Consider the following 26,645-nt stretch of genomic DNA (forward strand, 5'->3'; position numbering starts at 1 on the left):
GGCTGCTCCTGCAGCTGGCGCTCTCCTCTCAGGCACTCTGTTGCTTCCAATTTGGGGACTCTCTAAACATGGACAGAGCCAGGTTTCTAAACCTCTCCTTTCTAAAGGAGACAGAGTTTATTCAGCACAGGGTGCGAGGTGGAAGTTTTCCACAAATCAAGCATACCAATTCTCAAAACTTTACACAACATACAGATGTTTAGCAAGCAAAGAAGTCACAGTTCATTGGCTACAAGTTATCTAGTAATTAATTAGTATCTTATCTTCTGTTGCTTAAATTATTATTTCCTCTCCTATACCAATTAGTCCACATGCTCAGTCTTCTATTGTTTTGATTTGGGGTACTACCTGCTTTCACTGTCGGATTCTAAAGGCTGTGAACTGGCACCAATCCCTTGCACTACAAAGTGTACGGGGACCTGTGGCTCCAGCCAAGGGACAAGAGACACAGCAGGTGACAAGGGATGGCCAGTGGCATAGCAGGAACTCAACAGGAACATGCCATAAAAGCCCAGGTGCTCCTTTGCCCAGGGTCCCTCCTTTGAGGTGACCAGACCTGTTTCACTGGGGAGGCAGGACCCTGTTTCACAGCCCCCTTCTCATGCTCTGAAACTCTCTGGATGATTTGTTAACTCCTTCTGGGGATCTCGGCACAGCTGCTGCCTGTTGTGAGTACGTATTATATCATTGGCTTTTCGCAAATATTAAAATGAATGCTATATGTATAATGTTGGAAAACTTTGCTGAATTAATATAGTTTCTTTTAGTTCTGCTATTAACAAAACTTAGAAATAGTAGTGTGATAAATATATATTTTTGGACTATAACATGGTGATGTAAGAACTCCAGGGAAAGGATTTATTGATCTCCGTTATCAGGGAGTGCACCGACAAGAAGCCACAAGGAAAAAAAAAAAGTAAAAAATGTTGAATTACAGGACTGGGGGGAGGGGGGAGTGTTTAAATAATGCATGAAAGGTCTACGGATATGCAATAGGTTGATGCATTTAACGAAGTGCTCCCTGAGTTAAGGTGTGCTCTTGGCGTAATGCTAAGCAGTCGGCCTTTGTAACCTTTTGCTTTATTGTCTCTTACGGTCTTTTATTAAATTTTTAAAACCTAGCAGGACACTGAACCTCGTTTTTCACACGCCCTTGGTCCCGAGTCGTGGGGCCCGGATCTCCAGCCCCTCCGCAGCGGCGGCGGCAGCAGCGAGAGCCCGCGGCCGGGCGGGCCGGGCTGGGCCGCGCCTGCGCACCTGCAGGGCCGCGGCGGGGCCGGGTCTCCGCTAGCGCCGGGAGCCGGCCCAGCCCGCCCGGAGCCGGCCCGCGCTCCTGCCCCGTGCCCTCTGCACGGCCTGGGCCTGCGGCTGGGCCTGGGCCTGAGCCCAGGCGGCGGCTGCTGCCGGCATGGTGCGGTGCGGCGCGGCGGTGCTGCGGAAGGTCAGTGGGGCAGGCCCGGGGAGCGGTGGGGACGGTGCCCAGGCGGCGCTCGGGTGGAGGGGAAGGCCGGCGGGGATCCGCGGTCCCGTGTGCCGGGTGGCGCAGGCCGGTCCTCTCCCGTCCCATGCTGCCCGCCCGGGCCCGCCGGCGATGTCCCTTGGCCGTGGCACACGCGGGGCTCCGAGCCCGGCCTGGCCCGGCCCGTTCCGCTGCCCCGGGCCCTGCGCACCGTGAGGTGTCGCTGCCGGGGAAGACATGCCGAACACTGATTAAAAACTCCATGCTCTGCTTTCTGAAGTTTCATCTATTGCCATGAAAGATCAGTCCAAGCGGTTTTACACACGTTTCTATGAAGCGAAATATAAACAGAACGTAATTAACTGATGTTGAAACGTTTGTTTTATTAGTACAGCAACTTCATAGACGATTTGCGGGTCTATGTGAGAGGAGGAACTGGTGGAATGGGTTATCCCAATTTGGGAGGGGAAGGAGGAAGAGGTGGTGATGTCTGGTTCGTTGCCCGAGAAAGGACTACCTTAAAGAGCATTCGGGAGAAATATCCCCACAAGAGATTTGTAGCTGGAACGGGAGCCAACAGCAGGTAAGAATGTACTTGATGAAAGTTGTTATTTACAACTTTCCTAGAAAACAAAATGTCAGCTTAAGTTAATTACCCTGCTTTAATTTCTCCCAGTGTTAAAGCTCTAAAAGGTGAAAAAGGAAAAGACTGTGAAGTTCATGTGCCTTTGGGAATTTCAGTTCTTGATGATGATGGCAAGCAGATTGGTAAGAATATTTGCTTTGTTTTAAGATATCTAATGTTTGTTACATTTCTTTTGATAACATCTAGTGGGTTTCTAATACTAGGATGTTTTAAGGTTACATATTTTCTAAAATATGTCTGTATTTTTCTTTGTTTGGCCAAAGAGTTGACAAATACACTGTAAAAATTGTTGGAAAAGTAGGGACCCCTTCCAGAAATTAGCAGTAGTTGATTTGTGTCACTACATACAAGTCCTTTGCTGTTGGAAACAAGTGTTAAAGGCTGGAAGCCATACTGATCCTCCACAGAACCATTCATGACCTGAGATAAATTATGTCTCCATAAACCTAGGTAAGTGTCCCTATATCTTTACTGAATTATGAAAATACTTAAAAGACAAAGATCCTTGCTGAATGTCAACATTTTAGGTTACTTAAAATGCATATGTTTTTTACTCACTAGGTAGAACTCTTTCAATACTCTTGAAAAAGCTCTCAATGGTTCCTCTACAGTTTCTCAAGAGTTTTTCTTTTCAAACTGTTTAGAATTAAAGCTAAATTCCCAAATTTCGCTGGTTTGGATGTTTAATTAAATTGGATGTATTGCAAGATTTGTTTATGATGCAGGCATATCAGAGGGCTGAAGATATCCAAATGTTGTACTTTTTTTGTGGCTTTAATTATTCTCACCCTAAGGGAGATACCACAGTCTGCATCTTAATGGAAAACTACAAACCATTGGAAAGGAGCCACGTTTCTATCAATGCATATTTTTCCTTGCATTCTTGAATTCAAATATTGGAGGGTTCAGAACCTCCATACTTTGCCTGTCTGCAGTTTTCTTGAGGTGACTGACTGTATGACAGAGAAGAATACTGAGATACGATGGCTTTCATTTGTTGCCAAACAAGGAAAACCACCATGACCTTGAGGGCACAGTTCTTGCAAGGAAGCATACAGAAAATTGTCTCATAACTGGAGGCATTTAAGTGGAAAATCACAACTGAACTACTACAAGGGATTGTTTTTTCACTAACAAATTTATTTTCAGGCGAGCTTAATGCAGCAGGAGAGAGATTCTTAGCAGCTCGTGGAGGTCTTGGAGGCTCTTTGGCTACAAACTTTCTGCCTTGCAAGGGTCAGAGGAGAACTGTTCACCTTGATTTGAAACTAATAGCAGATGTTGGCTTAGTTGGGTAAGTACTGTAGTTTGAAAACTAATATTAGAAAACAAAGTAGTAAATTTCAAATTCAATTTTGAAGAAATTTGAGTTTGAATGATGAGTGTTAATTGTGCATTTGCATTTTCACGTAAGTTATTTGCAGTTTGAAAAAATCCGATTGAGTTTAAATTAAAATTAACATTTTGAAAGTATTCATTGTGTTTTGGTGAGTGAAGGGCTTCATGAATCAGGATAATACATAATTAGTAATATAATTGTATTTAGCAGTTGCAGTGATGGCCACAATATTATTAGCACAATATTTATTAAGTAGGTAGGAGGGGCAAAACAGAGCCAAGGACACTGCATATTGCATGTTTAACTTCATGGCACTGGTACAAGGAGATCCTGTAAGTAACAATTCTGAAGAGAATTCTAAAGGATATGTTTCTTACTCTCCCAAAAAATAGCTTGTAATGTTGGAAGGAAGTAATTACAAACCAGAACAGTAGGACTTGCGTATCAGCGTTGCTGCTTTATAACAGTGCAGATAAATATATTTTTATTTGGAGAAAGCTTTCAACAACCTACACTTGTAGTGTAGTACAACTGTTGTTCGATTCAGCATCTGCTAACATAAATCAGCCCTGTGGTCCTTATTAATAAAAAACCATAGGAAACAGGAAATTATGAGTTTGAGGTGGAAATAGTCTAGTTGGTATATACCAGTAAAAAATGGAAACTTGAAGACAGTATGGTTTTCTAACTATATATTTCTTTTTTTCTTTATTAGAAATAAAATTTCTCTAAAGGTACATACTTTTCAATTGGTCTTCAGTAATTACATGACAGAATTTTTTTCTTGTTTTGATCAGTGTAAAAGTACAGGATTTTTATGATGCTGATGCTTCTTTAATCTTGTATTTTAGCTGACAGTTTGCCTTCAAAATGGATACCAAAATCATTATCAGTCAATTAGAGAAGCATATAATTTTCTTATTGAGAATATGAATCAGCCTCCGATAGTTTGTGGTTGTACTTTGATCTCTTTGTGTTTGCTACTTTTACCTTTTTTGTGAGCGGTTTGCTATTAGATCAGGTAAAAAAACCAAACATGTAGACTTGAGAAAGGCCCATCAAGTTTGGATACAGGTTGTGATGTGTTAGTCTAGGTTATAATTTAAACTTCAAAGAAGATACTCTACTTCAGTGGAAACAAAGTGCTCTCTCGAGCATATGAGCAGAGGAACCTTCTGGAATGTCTTTAGGGCGCCTTTCAACATCACAGTGTCTGAAAACTGCAGTCAATAGTTTCCCTATTATAACAAGAGTCATTAGGTTGCTTTTTTTTAAGAAAGATTTACGTACAGCCCCTTTATAAAGGTCTGTAATGTAGCACCAGCCCTGTTAACAGGCCATGGTTCTCTTTGTATTCAAGTGGAGAGTATTTGGTTTTCTATGGGACACCTGCCTCTCTATCTTGTGACTGTGTTGAGTTGCCTGTAGACAGGGTTTTCTTTGATCATGCTGTGATGAATATTTGTGAATTTGACTGCAACACAAGTCTTGTGTAGACTTTCTGGATGGAGTATGTGCTAAGAATAAGGACTATAGTCTATCCTTGGACGCCAGTATTAACTTCAAATTTTACATGGATGAAGGGTATTGTGCATTTTCATCTCAGTTTAATCTTTAAAACAAGTGGATGTTACGATTTCAGTCTTCACTTAGGTTTCCATTTCAGTGGGTAGTTGTATTCTGTGAAGAAGCTTTTGTAAAAGCTGATGTATCCCTTAAAGAACACTTGTGATGGGATGCAGGTATAGCTATCCCTTGTAAAGGGAAAACGTTACAACAGTCATATGTGCACACACCAGCTCGTAGGTGTTCTTTTAGGTTTACTTGGTAGCAAAACAGGTTAGTACTAATTTCAGGATCCCTCATACAACTTTGCTGCTTTAAAACCACACATACACTGTGCATGTGTCTGTCTATATACACAGTCTCACTGTCTCCGAGTTTACATTTGCTTCGCTATGTTAACTAAACTCTAGTACAGGTATCATTGGTACTTAAAGTGTAGACTTTCATAAACCGTGGTGTGTATGCTAAGAGACTGAAAATCCAACTGGTAGGATATATTTGCATGACAGCTTTTTAGAATGCAAGGTTAATTTACAAAATTAGCTATAGCACGTGAAGAGTGAATCCAAGTATATCTGGATGGAAATGTTGTATTTCTGTCTAACTGGCTTTGAAAGATTTCCCTTAAATCTATTTCCCTTAAATGTATTTACATAACTCTCCTGCTAGCATTCTTAGAGAGCATTGTTGCATTTCGAAAAATTACTCAGATTTAATGTCGAAAAGTAAATAGTAATGATCTGGGTCTTGTTCATTTTGTAAAATAAAAAATAGTTTGAGTAGATGAATGCAAAACCGAGTTGATAGCATTGAAGTATAAGTTTGGAAATAAATATGCAGGAATCATATAGGTGTTCATTCAGTGTATCAATCCTGACTTTCCTTCTAGGTTTCCAAATGCAGGAAAGTCATCCTTGTTAAGCAAGATTTCTCATGCCAAACCTGAGATTGCAAATTATGCATGTAAGTTCATACTCTTATTTTTAGAGAAGTAATATTTCCTGAGAGCAAGAAGTCTTTTAAGTGACTTGCTTATAATAAAGAATAGAGTATAGTAATGTTGCCTGGCTTTTAAATTACGAGAAATACTTCAAGGAGATACTTGCTGCCCTCATGTCCAGTTCCTTTACCCACCTCAATTTGTCATGTATACACCCCCATAATGCTTCAACCTGTTAATGCAGGGTCTGTTTAACATTTATTTTTGTCTCAGACCATTTTATTGCAACTGAGACTCTCTGTGGTGTGTAATATCCTCAGTCTATTGAATAGGTACCATCAAGTTCCTTTGCATAAATGTGTTGTATGTTTTAGAATTTGCTGCCACTTGCAATAGAGAAGACTTGAGGGTTTAAATCTGTCCACTGAAAAACAGACAAATTTTTTACAATTTTTCTATCAGTGAGTTAGAATTAGTCTGGTTTTCTTTAATTAAAAAGTAAGAGTGCTAGTACTGATAATTCCTACTGGCCTTTTTGTACCATTCCCAATTCTGTACAGCCTTTTCTTAGTTTGAAGAGTCCTATCTCACTTTACCTGTCATTGTTTCATTGTTTTATCACTGTTTGGAAGCTAATCCATAGTCCAGGTAATAGTTTTTGTGTCTGATACTTCTTTACTTTCTCTGTTCCCATTTTGGGATGACTGGAGCAGAACTGCAGGAAGAGACAAGACTTCGTGAAACACTGGATTTATTGTGGTCTAATTTTCATCTTTTATTTTTCTTTGTCTTTTTTTTTTTTTTTTTTTGCTACTGCACATTTGTTTAATTAAATACACTGAGAAAGGACTGAGAAAGTCCTACAATATTTAAATGTTTTGTAACTTTAGCTTTTTTTTTTAATGTTAAAACCAGTTTTGTTTTCTTCCTGTCCTCTTGCCACAGTCACAACAATACAGCCTGAGCTAGGAAAGATCATGTATCCGGATTATAAGCAGGTTGGTATGAAACTTCACTCTGTTTGTTTGTTAAAGTTACATGGAGTGACTATTTATGTTGCTTAACAGAATTTCAGAAAGAGACTGAAAACTTGTAGGTATTTTCATGAAAAATGGTTGGTATTTTCATATGTGTTATCTGTAATGTACATATCAAATGCAATTACATGGACTTAACAGAAGTTGTGGGAAAACTACTGTTTTATGAAGTAATAATAAGAGTTTCATAGCCAAATACAGTATTATGATGTAGAGCTTTTTTCAAGTCACTTTAATAAATGGCTTCTCATTTTCCCTTTCCTTCTTTCTGTGGTTCTAATTCTGACTTACAAGCTTAGAGTTATGGAATTGAGATTGCTGTGTCCTAGTATACTCTTGTAAGTTTAGGACTTGGAAAAAAATCACTGTTTCAGAAAACAGCTTGTTATTTTTATTCAGAAGAAGCAAAATTTCTGCAAGTTGCCTATACAGAGTGCTCTGGACTGAGCGAGTAATTTTCAGAATGCAAGTAGTGGCAGATTTGTCCAATAGCTGATGATCCACATTCGTGAATGCCAGGGAGTTTTGTGATTGTGACTCTGTTACCATAACTTCTTGCTATGACTTTCAAAGGTGATGCACCTGGATGCAGTTCCTGTTGTGGTAGGCTGCTGAAAGACTGGTGGAGTTATGGGCCTACCACCTTAATTTTTGTGAACTCTGTTCCACCCAGCTTCTTCAGATAAAAATTGACAGATAATTCTGTGGTGCCTGGAATCCTTTCTACAGTATCCGCTGAGGGGGAAACCAGTGCTAAATGAGAGAAGCTAATAGATTTTGGACTCCAGCTTCACTTAAAAGTTGCAGCAAACGTTTTCATTCCTCAAGCTTGACTCTTCTTTGATGTGCTTTTACTTTGTTTTTGAAGTGTATGATACATGCAGCACTGGACTCATCATTTTCAAGATAAAAGGCGAGTGCATAAAAGGGTTTCAGATGAGTTAACCAGAAAAACACAACCCTCAGATATGAAAAGACAAAAAACCGACTGTTTTTGCTTTCAGAACCAATAATGCTAGGGAGATTCAGTAGCTGATGCTTGGAACCTTCATTTAACAAACTTCAACAAAACTGTGTATTAAAGAAAGTAAGTCTAGTTTGTCTGGTTCCCTGTAGAGATGCCATATATCTAAGGGATTTTTTTTTTAATATTAATTTTATCTGCTAGTTTAGGGTAGCTTATGCTAGGAAGCTATGCTGCGAATAAGCAGGATTTTTCATAGCCTTTTCAAAAAACTGTCAGCCATGAATGAGGATCTTTAGCTCATACTGGTGTATCTTTCTCCAGCAAGAGACCTACTTGCACTCCTGGCTTGCTTTTCTGAGGTCTTTTTCTTGTCATAGCCAGTGATCCTTATTATTGGCCATTTCTACAGTTCATGGTTTTAATACCACAGTGTTGGGTGTTATATAGGAGTTATATGGACAAAATACCTGTTTTCTAAAGCCGAGGGAACTAGGGGTTGTGATCACAGGGAGTTTCTGGGACTAAGAGGAAGTACTCTCCATATTGCAGCTGCTGAAACCGAAACAACATAAGCAACGTAATTAAAAGCAATAATTGAGGTGTCTTTGCCATATCATTCAAGGGATTTCCTACAGAACATTGATATTTTTAAAGAGATATGTAACAATTTGCTCATTTTACCTTAGTACAATATATAAAAGAAAATACATGCAAGTTTTCTGGTGTTGTCTGTCATTACTGTTTGGAAAAAAAAAGACACAAAAGTAGAGGATCTGAGTATACTTGGGTTTCAGGTCTCAGTACCAGATGATGAAAACTAGCGGAAGCACTTATATTTTCTACCAGAGTATCTGAGCAGTATCTGCACAGAGTATCTACAATAAGTAGCACACTGGAAATTTTATGGTATGCTGGCTTCAGGCATTGTTCAATTTAATCCAGTTGCTGTCTAAATGGGCATTAGATAGATGTGAAGACCCTACCTTGGCTCTTCTTTACTTCACTCTCTGTCTTAGCTTTCTGTGACTTACTGAGTAGCTATTTTGGGGGATTCATTATCATTCTGCTGTTTTTTTCAGTCTGTCTCAGTTGTCCAACAACCCTGTCAAACAGCAGAGAAAATGACAAGGTCCCTGTCCATTGTGGCAGTCTTTGCTGGGCCCTGGCTGGGAGCTGATTGATTAATCAAAGTCTCATTTGAGCTGAAGAGCAGAAGTCAAAATTCTTGTATCTTCTCATGCTCAGGGGAGCAGTGTTAAGTGGGTTTTTATTTGGAATAATGATATTCTGTAGCCACAAGGAGCAGACTTTATTTTCTTTTTCAGTCACAGTTTGAATTCTATACAACTGTGATAGCCTAAGCTGCTCACCTTTCAGAGTCTGTTTTATTCTTAGGTAATAGCTAAATTTTGTGAGATCTCTGCTGAGGTATTATTAGCCTCTATTTTGTACTTTGCAGACAGCTATAAAAAATAGGGCAACATGAGGAGCACCAAGTCTGTGTAATAGCAGCATTTTGTTTAATCTGCTTCTAATGATAAATAGTAAATGTATTGAAACAGCCAACTCCGATTATTTTGTCTGGGTTCTTTTGTTTATGTACAATGATAATCACTGTTGATAGTTTAAAGTCCCTGGGTTTGCTTACTGAAACTATTTTGTTTGAAACTTTTGTTTTCCTAGATTTCAGTAGCTGATCTCCCAGGACTGATTGAAGGTGCACATGCAAACAAAGGAATGGGGCACAAATTTCTCAAACACGTAGAAAGAACCAAACAGCTTCTCTTAGTTGTAAGTTAAATTAAATTTACAGTTTATTGAAATCAAAGTGCAATAAATAAAATACGTCTTAATTGCAATGTAATTGGAATTTTAGAAAAACATTTGTAATTTGCATGATTATGATAAATGTAGCTGTAATTCTATTTACAGGATGGAATGCTCAAATGACTAATGATAAATTAAATTCTTAAATACAATTTATAATTGAAAATTTCCAATTAATTTAGAATAGTGAAGTATTCCAAGCATAACAAAAGTGTGATTTTTTTTTTTTCTGTCAGATTCACATAAGAAGCTTAAAAACCAGACCTTTGAGAAACACTGTATCAGAATTAACCAGTTTGTGCCTCCAGTGTCTGATGGTTCTTTACTGTATAATTGCCCTCTGTTATTTGCCCAGGAGTGAACACATGGCCATGGACATTCCAGGACAGAGTAGTTTTGATGGAGAGTAGTTTGATACTGCAACATAATTTTACACCACAAAGCCTGTTTTTGTGTAACTTTTTCAGGTTGATATTTCTGGATTTCAGCTGTCTATCAAGACTCAGTTCAGAACAGCCTTTGAAACAATATTGCTCCTAACAAAGGTAAATTCTCATCTTTCTATATGACAGTTGTAGTTACGTATTGAGTCAAGAAAATGGCTCAGTTTTGGTCTGATGTTAGTGTGTCTTCTGGATTTATATATAATATGAAGCCAATTAACAAAGAGAGTCTCAGTAATTATGAAGTCTTTATTTTTACTTGTCCAGTAAAGTTTATGTTGGATACCACATGATTAATCAATTCTATTAATAATTTATGCAGCATGTGGCATATTTCTTACAGTCAAATAAAGGTAAAAAGACACGTCATTTTCAGTTCCCCAATCCAGTAGCATTTTAAGAAGTAAAAATATGTGGTTACAGTTAAAGCCCTGCCTTCATGTCCTTACTGCATGGACTAACATAGGTAAGGCATTCAGGCCCCAGCTTTGAAGACATTCACTGATTCTATCTCTTAACTGTGCTTCTGATTAAAATAATACATATTATGTAATTTTACATTTATCTCTACCTATGTGACTTAAGTTGATGAATCTTCTAAATTTCAGGTATTGCTGTTTAGTTTATTCAGGTTGTGATTTTCTAATATTAAAATGTTTAAGAATTGTAACACTCTCCAAATGATTTTCTTGTATGTTTTATGGGTCTGAAGTTTTTCTGAAATTGATTTTGCGTTCGGGGATGTCAGAATAAACAAAAACCAAAACTCTCATTCTTTTTGTAAGAGGCATTTCAAAATGAGCTAGCCTGTTTACCTGAAATCTGTCTTTGAGCAAAAAATGACTGAATCACTGAACATTATTTTCTTCTGTGCTTTAATATATCAGCCTTGAGCACCTGAGTCAAACTCACAGCTGCTTGGGCAAGAGAGGCTACTTAGGCAATTAAACAAATGCGAGAGGAGATGTAAAATTGAAGTAGCACTTGTTAAAATACAAGTACTTACTAAGGAAATATACTTTTCTTTTAAGGAACTGGAACTGTACAAAGAGGAACTTCTAACAAAACCTGCACTTCTTGCCATTAATAAAATGGATTTGCCTTGTGCAAAGGATAACTTGGATGAACTTATGACACAACTAAAGAATCCTCAGGGTAAATGAAATTCCAACAATAACTTTCATCAAAAGTAGTAGTAAGATTTCCTGTGGATAACTCTCCATTGGTTAGAGAGTGTTTGAATTTGAAGTCAGCTATTAAATTTATTATTTGAACATATGTTTAAAATCACTTCCTGCATTTAGAGCTCTGTTTATATGCAGATCTCTCTATATATTGTATTGTTTGTAATAGCTTCACTGTTGGGAAAGGATTGTAATAAAATAGAGATATCCCAGATGATCTTTCCCAACCATGATATGGGGAGTAAGATTCCAGTCTAGGTGTGGAATAAGAGTAACCTGCATAGAAGGTCTCTTTCCAGGCACTGACATATATACCATTTGTCATGGGACTTTAGCCTAAACACAGGAAAGTTCTGGACAGGTCTATGTAGGTTTACTTCAATCTTGCAGTTACATCAGGGTGAATTGCTTCCTCTTTCCTGGAGTGTAAAGAAACCAGAATGGCTTAAGACCATATTCTCCCATATTCTGCAATTTGGGATTTCTTTGTACCCATTGGAAGTGCATAGAATCTTCTCATGGCAGCATTAAGAATGGTATAACTGCTATGGTAGGGCTTGCTTTCTGAGATTTTAGCTATATTTTAAAAAACTAATTAAGCAGATAATAGGTATATTAATTGAAGTTATGTTTATAACTGTAATTTATTAAAGTTTATTTTCTACATTTAATTGGATTTTATGGGCTTTGTAGTGATACAGTATTTTGGGATTGAACTAACTCTTTCAATACAATTTCTCAGACTTCTTACACTTACTAGAGGAAGAAATGATTCCAGCAAATACTCTTGAATTCAGAGAGGTGATTCCTATATCTACGTATACTGGAGAAGGAATTGAGGAACTCAAAACATGCCTAAGAAAATCCATAGATGAGCAAGCAGAGGAGGTGAATGAGGACTATCGGAAAAAGAAACTCCTGCTTTTACAAACTTCCAAAGAAGAGCACATTAATAGAAGCTGGCATTCCTGAATGGATCCAACACATTTTAACTATGTACACGAAGCCTTTTTTGTGCAGACCTTCTATGTAATTGTTCCCTCTTCCCTCATTGCCTGTTTGCCTCCATTTGTTTAGTCACTTGGGTAGGGCACAGTGGGGAAAGAGGCAAATTGGTTTTATTTTTATTTATGTTGGCTACAAAACTCAACAATGTAAAGACCAAAGTATGTGCGATTCTAAGCACTGCTTAACAACTGATGATCCCTGGAATGTTTTTTGCCAAGTGAGAGAAATGGAGGGAATATAACTTGCACAAAGGAGCAAGTTCAACAACTACATGTCCTCTGGGCATCAGAAAAACCAAGGGAAGTTTCTGATGGAGGAATTTTCCAGGGTCTGGGGCTTCTAAGGTGAACCGGTCCTGCTGTTGTGACAGGCACTGGATTGTAGCGGTTTTGTTGTTTTTAAGGATTTAAAGGAAAACATATAAATGGCTGCAAGGAAGTGACTTGTAGGAGCACAAAAGGAAAGACTGATTTGTAATGTTGGAGGTTTTCTTGACGCCTGCTGGTGCCTACTGTAGTCATCTTAGTTGTATAAATCCTGATTCCAAATTCCCATGCTTAATTTGTGATTCCTTCCTTTTATGGAGTTGGGTTTATGTTACATTTTGGTGAAGAAAACGGCTTCTTCTCAACAGAGCCATAAATTTTTTGATATATTTAGTGTTCTAGATTTTGTATTACAAGAAGGCACACATTTTACTTTGAAAAAAAATTGAAGTCCTTTATTGTCAGGGTGTTTTCTACTTTAAAGCTGTTAAATGGATTGTAAAGCAAAATAAGATTGAATACATCAAAGCCTTCTAGTTTGGTCTAGTTTTGTTTTGTAATATATCATACCCTGCTTCTTTAAATTTTGTTAAAGCGGTCACTGGGAAGAAAGGTATGGTTTCTCATAATGCATTTATTTTATCATTGGTATTGATTCTTACTGTGATTTTTCTCTAATTTTACTGTGTTTGGGGCTAATGTGCTTCCACGAAAGCTAAGAATAGACTGTCAGTAATTTTTGATACTCCGTTTTACAGATTGCAAAATCAATTAGGTTGGGAAAGACCTGTGAGATTGAGTATGACCACCGATGGAACACCACCTTGTCAGCTAGACCATGGCATTCAGTGCCACATCCACTGTTTTCTCGAACACCTCTACCCTCCCTCTCCCTGGGCAGCCCATTCCCCTTTCTGTGGGGAAATTTCTCATAATGTCCAATCTGAATCTGCCCTGGCACAGATTGAGGCCATGTCCTCTCGTCCTGTCGCTGGTTGCCTGGGAGAGAAGAGACTGACCCCCTCCTTTCAGGGGGTTGTAGAGTTATAACATTATCCCTGAGCCTCCTTTGCTGGAGGCTATTTCGTAGCTGAAAATAGCATTTTGTTTTTTCCAGACTTTGTGAACACCGTTCTTAACCTCACTCATAAAGGAAGAGTGAAGGTGTGTTTGAACTAAGAGACAGCATAGCTTGACTGGAGCTGCCTGCCGTGGTCAGGTTCCTCCGACCCGCGGTCAGCTGGTTTATCGGAGGGACGTGTTTCAGAGCATCGACGTTTCGGGCCAGGGCTGGCGGAATTCTCCGCTGCCGAGTGGGACTGAAGGGCGGCGGAGCGCGGTGGATCGCCGGGCCGGGCCGGGCCGGGGCCGGGCCCGCACTGCGCAGGCGCGGCCGCTCCGCCCCACAAGGCCCCGCGCGGCCGCGGCTTCCCCTCAGCGCGGCGGCTCCGCGGCCATGGCGGCGGCTGTGGCGCCTCCTCTGTGCGGCGGAAAGGTGAGCGGGCACGGCCCCGGCACGGCGGTCCCGGGCCCTGCGGCACCTCCCGGCTCCTCCGCGAGGCCGGGGTCGCAGTGCGGCAGGCTCGGAGCGCTGTCGCGGGTGGGGGTCGGCGGTGCTCCCTGGGGGACGCTCTGTGTTCTCTCCGTGCGTCAGCTGCTCTTTCCGATTCAGTCGGTAAAATAATTACCCGTGCTCCAAGTTTTTCTTGGAAATCCTAGTCTGTTAGCTAGGATCGTTAATTCTAATCCGGTACATCTGTATTTAATATTAAAAGAGTTTTGTAGAACGTAGAACTGCATTATTGATTCCCAGATTTTAAAAAAACAAGAGTGGTGGTAGTGGTTCTGAGCCAGTCCCTTGAAACTGGCGAGCTTTAGGCCTGCAGTTTCTGGTGGCCAGTTACGCAAAACTCATAAAAGATTTTAAACTGCTCATGCTGTTGTGGATAGTTAGACAAACTTTTATTTATAAATTGTATTGATAAATTATACTGTGACTTCTCTCCTACAGGGCTTTACAAAACAGGGATACTTCCCAGACCGTGGTCTTCTCAAGGCCATGCAAGGGAACAGAGCTGGTTTTACTCACGTCTGAATTGTGTCTATAGTAAATAGACTTTTTGTCCTCTTTGTTTCATTTTTTTATCTTGTGGGCCTTTAATGATTTATCAGTTTTTAACCAGGTTCAACCAACATCTTTTGTTACAGCAACATGGATATTTAGAATAAGGGGTAAAACCTCTTCTTATTAAGGGATGTTGTTAGGACTGGTAATTTCTGTGGATCATATATAAGAGCCTTGCACAGTACAGCTTTCAAATCCTTGGGTGGAAGAAGCTGAAGCCAAGAATCCAAGGCAAAGCAGGTTTTTATCTGGCCAACGTGTGCTTTCTTCCCTTGGACAGCTAGTTGAGAAGTGGCTGAGGTCCCTGGTTGTTCAGCACCACCGGGGATAGACAGTAAAATCAGATGGACTAAAGAGAGGAAGAGAAAATCAGAAGAAACTCCATGTCTGCAGAAATGAGTTGGATATTAGGGAATATCTCTGTATCTGTTTATTACAACACAGGTTTCATCATTTAATGGGAGGGACTCTTGGGCTGGGCACAGCTCCCTTTGACAGTTTTGTCTCCTGTACTAATTTTCTACTTAATTATGTTGTTGTGGTTGTTAATGGGTGTGAACCTGCAGAGGAAGGTCTGTGTTTATCTTGGCTTCAGCTGCATAGTGCACAGAAAGCTTGACAATTCATCAATAATCTTACTGAGCAAAAGCTGCTGCTCCAAGCTGTCTGCTGTCTGCATTTCTCTGTCTTATATGCAATAGCATTCATATTAAGGAGTTTCCAAATCTGAAGCCCTCTTTCTCATTTAGTGAAAAAATCCGGGTTGTAAAGTCTCTTTCTTGCTTAGATAGTTCGATAGAAGAATTTCTTTGATGTTTTTGTAGGTGATGGAGTCTATTCCTATATGAATTTTATAATATTTCAGGGTTTGATATGGGTAGTTTAGAATAAACTCTGTCTTTGCACGTTAACCCAACAAATTCACCTTTAGATTGTAACTTCTAGCAGTCACGTACTGACATACTTGGAGGTCTGGTGCTGTCCAGTAGTAAAGTGATTTACCTATTGTAAATTTGTAAATTGCAGATTTGATGTTGGGACTTAGATGTGGGTGTAGAAAATCCACAAGTGGATCTTTTCTTCTCTGGAAAAGCTGGACAGCCACTGAAAAGGCATTACCAGTGTTTCCTGTTTTTCTCCAATTTCCTTGAAACCTTTCTGTAGAAGGCAGGAAGGAATACAGACCCACGAGATATATGAATAATTTAGAGCTTGTGCTTTTTTTGGTTTTTGACATTAAATAATCATTGCACCTTTCTTCACTGCTGTTTAAGTGCAGCCTTGAACCTAACATCTGCAGTAATCGATCTGTATGACTTCTTACGGATTTTTTACTAAAAAACTTAAAGTTCAGGATGCAAACTCTGTCTTGGAACATTGATAAGAAAGGTAGTTTTTTGCACCCTTTTGAGATGAATAAACAGAAAAACTCGAGGAAAAAATTGAAGAAAGGGAAAAAAAAAGCAGTTTGTGTTTTGTTTTTTAAATAAGAGAAAATTGTAGAAGGTGATGGAGTTGGCCTAATGCAAACGTAGCTGACATTTTTAATTCCTGAATTGCAGTGTAAATGCTGTTGCTGAAATTGCATGAAACAAATGTGATGGTAACTCTTTCTTTGTTCTGTTTCTTAGATCCAGTAACACCTTTTTTCCTACTTAGAGAAGTTGCTAAGGTTTCTCTTGATTTGAGGACACTCCTGGTAAGTACACTGAAGCTATCTAATTAACACAACACCTGTTTTGTTATTGTATTCATTGGGGATCTGAAGCTATAATTACAGTCATAAAGCCAGCAGTGTTTGTAAGATGGGATAGGTCTCCCCTGATGGAAGGGATGGTGGGTAACTTGCCTATTTGCAGTAATCTCTACTGCAAATGAATTTTCAGAAACAGCAGGTTCCTGAAAATGATTGATCATGTGTTTATTCCAGCTGGTTCACATATAGCTCTGCCTTGGAGTATGGCCTGTCTGCATGGAAGTTTTATCTAGGTAAAGGCAAGCTCTTTATGGAAGAGCAAAACCATCCAGCCTGAGGAGAACAAAATTTGGTGCTGTATTAGATTTAGCCCTGAAGTGCATTTGCTGTAGTTCCATTTTCTCGCAAGTTGATTGTTTTGACCTTACCGAAGCTAGGGTCAAGCATCAAATTAATCACGGTGGAAGTACTTCTCTGGTCCCCCTACCCAGGGGCTATCCCGTTAATGACCTGCCGTCTGAAAAGTTTACTGCCATGGGAAGAGAAGCTTGCCCACGCTCAGCTGTCCTTAGCAACAATATAATGCTGTCTTTTATGCCACAAACTACCTTATTTGCCAAAATGTGATTGTCATTATTTCTTTCCAGAGTGCTTCTTTAGAAGACTGTGATCAGCACTTAAATAGTGCCCACATTCCAGTGCAGTTCTTCAGGGTTAGATGGCATAAAACAATTGCTTAATGATTTCTTAGGAAACAAATTGAACTTCATTTATTTGTCTATAAATCAGTAGAATGCCGGCTAGCTGTATGGCTTGATAATAATTTTAGTGTGTTTCCAGTATTCTTTATCTGAAAACTGGAGCTCCCTAGTCATTGGATGTTTGCAAGTAATAAAAGGAGAATGAGGGATCAGATCCAGTTGCAACCGTGTCTGTAACCTTTCTGTGGTACAGATACCCCATTACTTGCATATGCATTAAGCAGAACTTCTGTTACTTAAGGAATTGGATTATGACTTTGGACATTTGACAAATATACACAATGCAGTATAATAATTTAGAAGAAATTTCAGGAGGCGTTTATAACCTAATGGCACCCAATGAGAATTTGCAAAGTATCTGTTCATTTTTTGGTACTATAATTCTTAGTGTCCAGCTTCAAGTACACTCTGGGGTAAATGCTCAGTGCCTGGTGTGTGTTAGGCTTCTTAAAAATACCTTGGGCATGCAGAGAAGGAATAACTTGAATTGAGTCTCTTTTTTGTTGTTGTTGTTTGTTTGTTTTTTAAAGACCCACCATTGAGACTGTTTCTCAGCATCTCTGCAGGTAAGAGGCCATAGTAGGTGCACAGACAATGGTTATATTGAAAAGGAGGCAGTATTAACATTTGCTCTGAAGTGGAAAATGTGAAAGCTGAACAGCCATCTGCTTTCTGTAATTGTGTGCTTGGACAGTTGATTCTGAAAGGCAGGAGTAGTGTGTAAGGGCTGGTAGTTGCTGTTGAAAAATTCATAGTAAGTTACTCAACAGAGCCTCCACCACTATCTAGCAGCTCTTGTCAACAGTTTGGCCTATATACAATGTGTATGACTGCCTACATATGCATTCCTTGCCAGTCTAATGATGTAGATTTTAAGCAACTCCCTTTTACTCATGCAGCAGCGTGGTAGGACTGAGCATGCACCCTGGTATTGTATCTAGGCTAAAGACAGGGAGCTGCCAATCGAGGACAGGTGAACTTAAATCATGCTTAAATCATGGCTGCGTAGACTCACACAGTCAAACATGCTTCTTTTTCATCTTGAACACAACAACTTTAGCAGTCTGTCAGCTGAGGAGTCATAACAGCCTGTGAAATAACATGACATTTCATTAAAGCGTGAATGTGATGGTGTTACCACTGTCTTAAGTGTGTCAGACAAAGAAGGTGCCACAGAGTTACAGTGCCTACCAGCTGTCATCGAAGTTTATTAACCTGGCACATATCAACTGTAGTCAGTCCCGTGTCCATGGTTTTCTTTTCTATTTTTCTTCTTAATTGCAGGAAACAACCTCTGTGGGCAAATATGGGCTGCCGGGATGTTCATGCAGCGACTGTACTGGCCTTCCTCAGCGGAACAGCCTCAGTAGCTGGGCTGCTTGCAGCAGTTCTGCTTCCAAACTGGAGGCAGATGAGACTGTACACATACAACAAGAATGAGAGGAATGTGACGGTTTACACTGGACTCTGGATTAAGTGTGCACGCTTTGATGGGAGCAGAGACTGTGTGATCTATGACCCACAGTGGTACACGGCCGTCGATCAGCTGGATTTGCGTGTTCTTCAGTTTGCCCTTCCTCTGAGTATGTTTACTGCTGTCTCAGCTCTGTTCCTCTGCATGATTGGCATGTGTAACACAGCCTTTGTATCGAGCGTGCCGAACGTCAAACTGGCCAAGTGCCTGGTAAACAGTGCAGGCTGCCATCTCGTGGCCGGCCTCTTGTTCCTGCTTGCCTGTGCCATTTGTCTCACTCCGTCCATCTGGGTCATTTTTTATAACAATTATCTGAACAGAAAATACGAGCCCGTCTTCAGCTTTGACATCTCGGTATTTATTGCCATTGCCAGTGCTGGCGGTCTGTTTTTCACTTCCATCCTGCTGTTCCTGTGGTACTGTGCATGCAAAAGCCTCCCTTCTCCTTTCTGGCAGCCCTTGTATTCCCACGCCCCTAGCATGCACAGCTATGCCTCTCAGCCCTACTCTGCACGTTCTCGCCTCTCTGCCGTAGAAATTGACATTCCTGTTGTGACACATTCATCTTAAGGAGACAAAGCCTGGAAGCAAAGTTCTTGTGCTCGTTCAAGCCATGAAAATTGCAGGCTTGATTCTCTGTGCTGCCCTGCACTGAGCATAATCCTTTGTAAGGCCAAGTTTCCCAAGGCGTAAAGCTGTGGAGGCCCAAGTTCAGCAAGTCTGTTGCTGTCCTGGTCTGTTACTTCCTGGCCACATTTCCTTTTTTTTTTTTTATCTTCTTTTTTTGACTCTGAGCTCACTACAGGTCAAAGTTGCTGCTAATGCTGGAACAGTACACTAACAATTGTATGCATCCATCCTTTTGCTTACTGATGTCAAAGCAGGTTTGAATCTCTTTGAAATTTGATAAGCTATTCCTAGATTCTGATCTCATTGTAAGACCCTTGCACCCATGTATTGTCCAGATGCAGGCAATGGAAGTGGGTGTAGGGGATTCACTGAGTTTCTTGTTCATCCAGACCCACATATTGTAATATGTGATGTCTGAAAAGGGTGTTTGGCAGACTAATTCAGTTCTGTGCACTGTTCTTTGTTTTTCGCTGTACACACAAACAGATACCTGCTTAGAAACTTCTGTAACAGAATTAGTGCCAAATTACCCTTTATTTTCAAAATAGCTTTCAAAAGGAATAAAATTGATTTAACTAAGAATGTTGTTCTGTGATGTAAAAGCATTTTGTGAATTACTGGAGGCTAGAAATCTTTTGTGAATCTTATTTCTAGTCTGTTTTTTACTGAGTTAACAAATTCACTAGATCTATTTTGTGAATGTTTTATTTGAAGGCCTTCTTAAAAATGGATTTTCAGGTAGGATATAAAGTGTTCAGTTCTGGAGAGAAACATCACACTGCAAAAAGGGTTAGGAAAATCCTAAAGAATTCTGAAGACTCTGAAAGATTCTTTTGAAACACTATATACAAGCTATAACAACATCTCTCCGAAAACGGAATTATAACCCTGGGGAGAGAGTTTTTAATCTAGATGTTTTTTTAAAACTGTATCTACAAGCAACAATGAGCTTGTGTTTTTTTCAGTTGATCTTTATGGTTGATAAACTTCATGCTGTAGCTTATTTCCTTACTGATTAAGACAACCTTTACAACCTTGTTCTTTAACACCTTTCAAATTCAGCTGTTTTTAAATCCAGTTATTTCCCCTGCTGCTACCTCATAAATGCAGAAAGTTTCCTATTCCTATTTTCCATGAGATTTTGAGTACATTGTGAGCTTCACCTTGTAGCTCTACAAGGATGAGGAGGGATTGTAAATTCCCAACCTGGGATGTCTTTAAATCACTTTTTGCCTTCTAAAATGTAGAGCAGCAAGTGAGCCCTAAGGATCAAAGCTCTTCAATATGGGCTTTGACATTACTTGAAAATTTGATGACAGTCAGTTGAAGAGTGCTATAATTAAGGCAAGTGTTTGATTCTCTCAGGTTTTGGTAAATTGAGGTCTTGTGTTTAAAATGTCATTCTAGTAAGGAAAGTTATTTTGATTGGTGGCATTCTGGAGCTTAGTGGGTATTTGCATTTCATTAATTCCAGAATAAATGTGTTTTTCAAATCAAGTTCTTTAATTCCAGTTCTGAAAATTGATCCAAGGTCCTGAAAACCATTTCGTTTCCTCTTCTAGGTGTTAGAAATAGAAACGAGTACTGTACTGGGCAAATCTTGTTCCGTTAAAATCTGTGAAATAACAGCATGTAACTTCAGTGGACTGAGGGAGGAAGCTGATCTCTGTCATAATTCCCAGCATAGTCAGTGAAGTGGCAGGCCTTTAAGACAGTGCTTGATTAAACAGCAGTCTTAAGGAATTAACACTGTATACAATAAAGAATACACAAGGACATATGCCTCTAACGGCCTACACATGAGTTTAATACTCTCTTAGGTTTACAAGGTATGAGAGTACAAAGTATGTTTTTTCATCAGACTTGCATGGGATTAGAACACATGTAATGACATGCAAGCCAGTTTTTTTTTTTCTTCAAAACTGAACTTTGCTTTACTGTTAGTCTGGTTGTCCAACACTGTTGCTGATTTAGCTGCCCATATCCTTTAATGCCTTGTAAGGTAAAAGCAAAGGGGCCACTGGTTTGTGATCTAACATCATTTTGCTTCCGCATCACTTCAGTGTCTTTTCTTCTTTGTGCCTTGCTTCAGTTATGAGTTGACCAGTAAATGTTACAGTCAGTGTCTGATATGCTCTTTGAGCCTGAATTTGCAGAGCATTTTGATCATTTTTTAGTGCTGACGCGTGTGTCTCTTAGTGACTCAAAAAGGAGCTGAATTTTCAGCATCTCCAGAACAAGAATGACAGCCTGGCAAACTGTTGCTTTCTACAAGAATATAAGTTTAGCCAGTGTTGTTTTCTGTGCACTTTAATAGCAGATTCCTTTGACAGCTCTTTTGTATTCTGACTTCGATTTTTATGCACAGAACTTTTAATCAGTATTTGCTGCTGCCTAAGCTGATAACTCGTTGCTTTGAAAATTGTGTCTTTCCAAAAGTAAGAAATTAATGAGTTATGAAAAGTGGGGCTCCAGAAGATAATGGATCCCAGCGTAGGTTTTAGTTAGCAAAAAGATTATTGCATCATGTTTTATCACTGAAGCACGGCTGGTTTTCTTTCATCAATGCTGTTAATATGTTTCTGCTGGATCCTAAGTGAAATTACCTGGAAGTGCTGTGCTGTATTTCCTTTGTTACAGAAAGAGATGGCCAACCTGTGACACTTGAGCCGAGTGCCACTCCAACATGTGTTTTGCTAAGGTTGCCATCCTGCCTAGCACCAGGGCTGGGGAGCAGTTAGCACCCCTGCCCCTTACCAGCTGCACCTTCCTGGGCACTGCTGTGTGCAGGACAAGCACTTGGGGTCTTGAACAGAAAGATTTTAATCTGTAGTTTGTGCTGTAAAGGTTGGGTGCTCTGGGATTACAGGAACCTGTATTTTTTCAAGTAGTTCCTGTCCAACTTCTTTAAATTGTGTTAAGTGTTGGTTCTTTTTATGTGAAACAGAAGATATGTATTTTTAATAAAAGAGTCTCATACAGATGCAGTTTATTTTGGTTAATTTTGTTGAAAACAGTAGCTACTAGAATATGAAAGGCTTTACCTTTTGATATTGATCACCAGACTATTTCAGATGCCTTAACAGGTTTAAAATGTATATACTGCAATTTAGCTGCCTAATTTTATAAGACTCCTGCTTCGAGCAAAATAAAATAATTTTTAAAAGCATCACAAAACCCCAAACCAACCCTTCTGAAAACAGGGGATAAGCCAAACTCCTGCCCTCCCATCTGCTGTGCAGGATGTGCTGTCAGCTGGAGAATATGCTGCCTCCTGACCTGTGAAAGTCGTTTGGCCATCCCAGGGACTTGTGGCCGTCCAGAAGGATTGTAGTGCTTCTTGATGCTTCACTTGTGTGCTGCTCCTGGCTACTACTACAGCTCAGCAGCGTTATGGTGACTCAGTACTGAGCCTTTCCCCACCGTTAAGGGGCGAAATACAAAAATCCTTTGAGTGTTAAAAATGCTGATAGCACGGTTCATGTTCACGAAACCTGAATTATTTTGCAGAATAGAGTGAGACTTGCTGGCAGTTCCTCAGGATTTCTTCTCAACTGGCATTCTAGGGGGTTTTTATCTGTTTTGGGAAATAGTTTGTATGAGAACTGTTTTTGTGGAGTAGGCACAGTAAAAACCAGTTGTCAGTACCACAACTCATTTGAGGGGGTGGAAAAATTATTTTGTAATCTCTGCTTCAGTGGGTTCATTTCCTTCTTTGCTGTCACTTTCAGACAGGCCTCCTCTCTCTATGAGCTGGTATAAACCTAGAGGCTGGTTGGGTGTTGGCATGAGTACTGGGAGGCAGAGAACTCAAGTTTCTCCCAAAATGTGGGAGTGACTCATTTTTTTCATATTAAAATTTCTAAAAAACTACCTCACCTATTTGTGCTCATTGAAAACAAACATCTTGGCAGGTTTTTCCCCTTGTTTTATTTCACAGGACTTGAGTTCACATGTGTGGTTCATCAAGTGTGTGTTACTTATCCCTTTATGTACCTACTGACCAGTAGCATACCTCAGAAGCAGCATAAGCTTTCCTGTAAGTTTTTTGTTTACTGCTGCATCATTATTCATCAAGAGGGACATACATAGGCCTTACTGGAGGATAAGAAGTTTTTCATTTTCCAAACTGCTTTTTGTCTATGTTCCAAAGAGTCAGTTTGGTTACTCAGGTATTAGGCTGGGCAGTATGAAGGCCTTATCTTCTGGGTGTGGCAGCTGCAAGGAGATGTAAAGGCTGAGAACAGGGCAGTCAAAGTTGTGCTGAGCTGTAGGGTATGAGTTAGTGACTTTTGAGGAGAGAGACCAGACAGCTGGACTTCCAAGAGCAGGGTTGTTGTCCTAGTTTCTCTTATAACAAAGAGAAAAATAAGTAATGAAAGCTCTAGCTATTTTAATAAGCTTTACTCAACATGCAAGACTCCCAGAGGAATATAAGCGAACTTTGAAAACACAGCATGCAAGTACTGCCCAGGCAGTGTGTGTCCTTGGGGACCACGGACATTGACCCAAGTGCTCAGTACCACTTCCTAGCTGTATGCCATGCCTGCTGTGTAGCCATCACTGCCACGGCTGACATTTCAGCACCAAAGCTTGGTGCTCTCCAGTGTCTCTGCGGTCTTACCACCCCATATTACAGCCCTTCCACCAGTCAGAGGGTCTGTAACCATTGATTAGTTTTCCTGTCCAAAGCTATAATATATTTATAAGCAAATGTGTGAGATCATTTACAAATTCACATTGGAGTTTACATAAATACTAGCAGTTACGTCAAAAATCAGTTATTTCCTAAAACAGGTCCTGGATCTATCTTACATTACTGTAGACCCTTTGTGACCTACTATCCAAGAGGCTTCAGCATGTGATTTTTTTTGATGGGCTTAAGCACATGTAAATATAGTCTGCTACCAGGAGATGAAATTGTGTCTTCTTGCTCCTTTTGCTATTTATCTTTTCTGCTTATTTAGTTTTCAGCCCCCCAGGTGGCTAATCTGCCTCCTGGTCACAAGCTTTACTGCCAACACAAAGAAGGCAGGGGGAGTATGTGAGTGAAGGAAGGGCAAGATGGCAGTCTTAGGTTGATTCTTCATGAAGCCTTACTTTGGTAACTTTGTTTTCTTACTTACTGAGTATTTGCATAAGGAAGATTCTGTTATTTTGAAAAATTTTTAAGGTGGTTTGTGTTTACCTATTGTATAAGTTGTTGAAAAATGCTGCATCTGGAGAAAAAAAACAACATTTATTAGCAAGGCAAAAAACCAATCATGTTTCAAAACATTTCAAAGTTTATTCCTTTGTGCCTTTCATTTCATCCTAATTCACTCAGAAAGACAGTATGGCAAGAAAAAAGGTAATGAAGCACAAAAAGGAGTTGACTTCTATTGAATTTGGAGATCACAATGCTTTGGACTATGTATGTGTGCAGAAACTCATAATGATATTAGTAAGGAAAAGAGCTAATTTTTCAGTAGATTAATAGTGCCTCATAATAAGGTATTTACATTAGTTTATAGGTTAGATGTGAATAGTTTAGTGTTATCTCTAGAGACTCAGCACCATGGATTACTGTAATTTCACTGTTTTGAATCTTTAATCAAGTCAGCAATAATAAAATACTCAGGTTCTTTCTACTGTTTTGTTAAGGTGTTCTTTAGACAGGTTGAGTTTCCTGGCAAAACTGTCATCTTGGGAAGCAGCTGACAAGGAATTGCATTCTCACAAAATGGGCTTAGTGGTGGGCAAGTTTTCTACAGTACAGCTTGAGGTAAGATTGCACAAACTTGGCTGCCTTCTGTTCTGCCTATTCTGTTTGTTTCAATTACACATCTCCCAGGGAAGGCCTTGAGAACACAGGCCCGGTCGTCAAAAAAACATATTCACCTTTCTGCTCTTTGTTAGGCTTGTGGTGGGGGCAGCTTCAGATCTAACTTGTTACCTGCAACTCTGACCAAATGCTGCTGACCTCCACAGCTGCAGAGGTGAGGACGTTTCCCTTGCAATACTTGGGAGAGTCAGCTGAACAAGTGGGAAAGAGCTGGCTCTGCAAGCTTAGTGGCACACTGGGACACTTGGCAGCCACAGCACGAGCTTCCTGGTACTGTGGCTAAGCTGAGATGCTGGTGAGGCTTTCAGCAGCTCTTGTGTCAGCTGTTACGGAGCTCATCATCCATGAAGCTGCAGCAGTCCCAGTTAGTTTGCATGTACACTTTCAAACGCTGTGTGGCTGCACCTTAATTATCCAAGGAGTTATGAGAAGCCTGAGAACCACTAATCTTGGCTGCTCATGCCTGCATGCCTCGCTTGAGAAGTCCTCTGGGAGCTGTAATTCTCTCAGGCTCTCAGCACTAATCTACTTAAAGCTGCTATTGAAGATGTTGAACACTTAGCAGAACAGAATTTGCTGAGTGAATTTCAGTACTCACAGTAAGATTCAAGCACATCACAAACACTTACTGGTTTGAAACTCACTAAAAGAACTCAAAAAGGTCTTCTTAGACATATGACATGAAAACATGATTTGATGAAATATGCCTCTGAGCTTCTTGTGTGTACACACAAAAGTAGTAATATCCTGCAGCTTTTGACTCACCAGCCAGCCAAGTAGATTACCATTTCCAGAGAAGAAATGACAGTTTCTGTCCCTAGAAAATTGTCCCTTTCTTCTAAGAGCTTTTCCATACATCATAACTGTCTTTGTTTCATGGATGGCTTCATTCCCTAAAGAATTTCAAGGTCCTTCTGCTTTCCTAGCATGGGCAAGTCATTTCTCTGGGCCCAGAAGTCCACAACAGCCCTCCAGGAACCATTTTTTACAAAACAATATCTCAGATGACATCTCATTATTTTTGTAGGGCCTCAGAGATGGCATAAGGGGCTGCAGAAGCTCTTGTATGGTCTGTCAAAGATAACATAAGCCTAGATTTGCTTGAATATTATTGTAAATTAGCAAACTAAAATTGGTCATGTTTCCTGGGTTGGTTCTGGAAAATATTTTTCTTACAGCTATTTTTACAATGTTTTGCATTTCATCTTGATATCAGCCTCTACTGAAATACTTCAACACATTTTCTTAGGTTTATTTCTAGCTCTGGTGTCACGTCTTTCTAACAGGAATAAACACAAATTCTTAATGGCAGAGAGCTATCAATTTGTTTTCTTGAGCTCTTAAAATTTCCTCTATGGCTTTAAATTATTATTACATTTCCTGAAAATATTGTCTGTGTCCAACCACTGTGCCTGTTGTGTCTCTTATCACTTGTCCAAAGTGCACAACTCTG

General features: G+C 39.8%; 2 protein-coding genes across 3 annotated transcripts; both read left to right on the plus strand.

Moving 5' to 3' along the window:
* The first annotated feature begins 1,240 nt into the window (after positions 1-1,240).
* On the plus strand, positions 1,241-13,218 carry GTPBP10 (GTP binding protein 10). Its single transcript, XM_014875685.2, has 10 exons — positions 1,241-1,441; positions 1,849-2,042; positions 2,136-2,227; positions 3,255-3,399; positions 5,900-5,973; positions 6,896-6,948; positions 9,638-9,745; positions 10,249-10,326; positions 11,256-11,379; positions 12,151-13,218. Exons 1-10 carry the CDS (start codon positions 1,409-1,411, stop codon positions 12,378-12,380), a joined length of 1,131 nt encoding a protein of 376 aa, XP_014731171.2. The 5' UTR covers positions 1,241-1,408; the 3' UTR covers positions 12,381-13,218.
* An 854-nt stretch (positions 13,219-14,072) lies between these two features.
* Positions 14,073-22,351, plus strand: CLDN12 (claudin 12). 2 transcript variants are annotated; one of them, XM_014875653.2, is made up of 3 exons: positions 14,073-14,177; positions 16,439-16,506; positions 18,549-22,351. In XM_014875653.2, the coding sequence occupies exon 3, from the start codon at positions 18,571-18,573 to the stop codon at positions 19,306-19,308; it is 738 nt and encodes a 245-aa protein (XP_014731139.1). In that variant the 5' UTR covers positions 14,073-14,177; positions 16,439-16,506; positions 18,549-18,570; the 3' UTR covers positions 19,309-22,351. The 2 variants fall into 2 exon arrangements, with proteins under 2 accessions (XP_014731139.1, XP_014731138.1); XM_014875652.2 differs by lacking the exon at positions 14,073-14,177 and adding an exon at positions 14,734-14,789.
* The last annotated feature ends 4,294 nt before the right edge of the window (positions 22,352-26,645 follow it).

Source organism: Sturnus vulgaris, chromosome 1 (assembly GCF_052056855.1).
Source record: "Sturnus vulgaris isolate bStuVul1 chromosome 1, bStuVul1.hap1, whole genome shotgun sequence".
In the NCBI taxonomy this organism is placed as follows: domain Eukaryota; kingdom Metazoa; phylum Chordata; class Aves; order Passeriformes; family Sturnidae; genus Sturnus; species Sturnus vulgaris.

Excerpts from the sequence above, each read along its gene's own strand:
- GTPBP10 (XM_014875685.2), top strand. The coding sequence starts at position 1,409 with ATGGTGCGGTGCGGCGCGGCGGTGCTGCGGAAG. Across the intron at positions 3,400-5,899 it reads GCAGATGTTGGCTTAGTTGG|GTTTCCAAATGCAGGAAAGT; the intron begins GTAAGTACTGTA and ends CTTTCCTTCTAG. Across the intron at positions 10,327-11,255 it reads CAATATTGCTCCTAACAAAG|GAACTGGAACTGTACAAAGA; the intron begins GTAAATTCTCAT and ends TTTTCTTTTAAG.
- CLDN12 (XM_014875653.2), top strand. The coding sequence starts at position 18,571 with ATGGGCTGCCGGGATGTTCATGCAGCGACTGTACTGGCCTTCCTCAGC.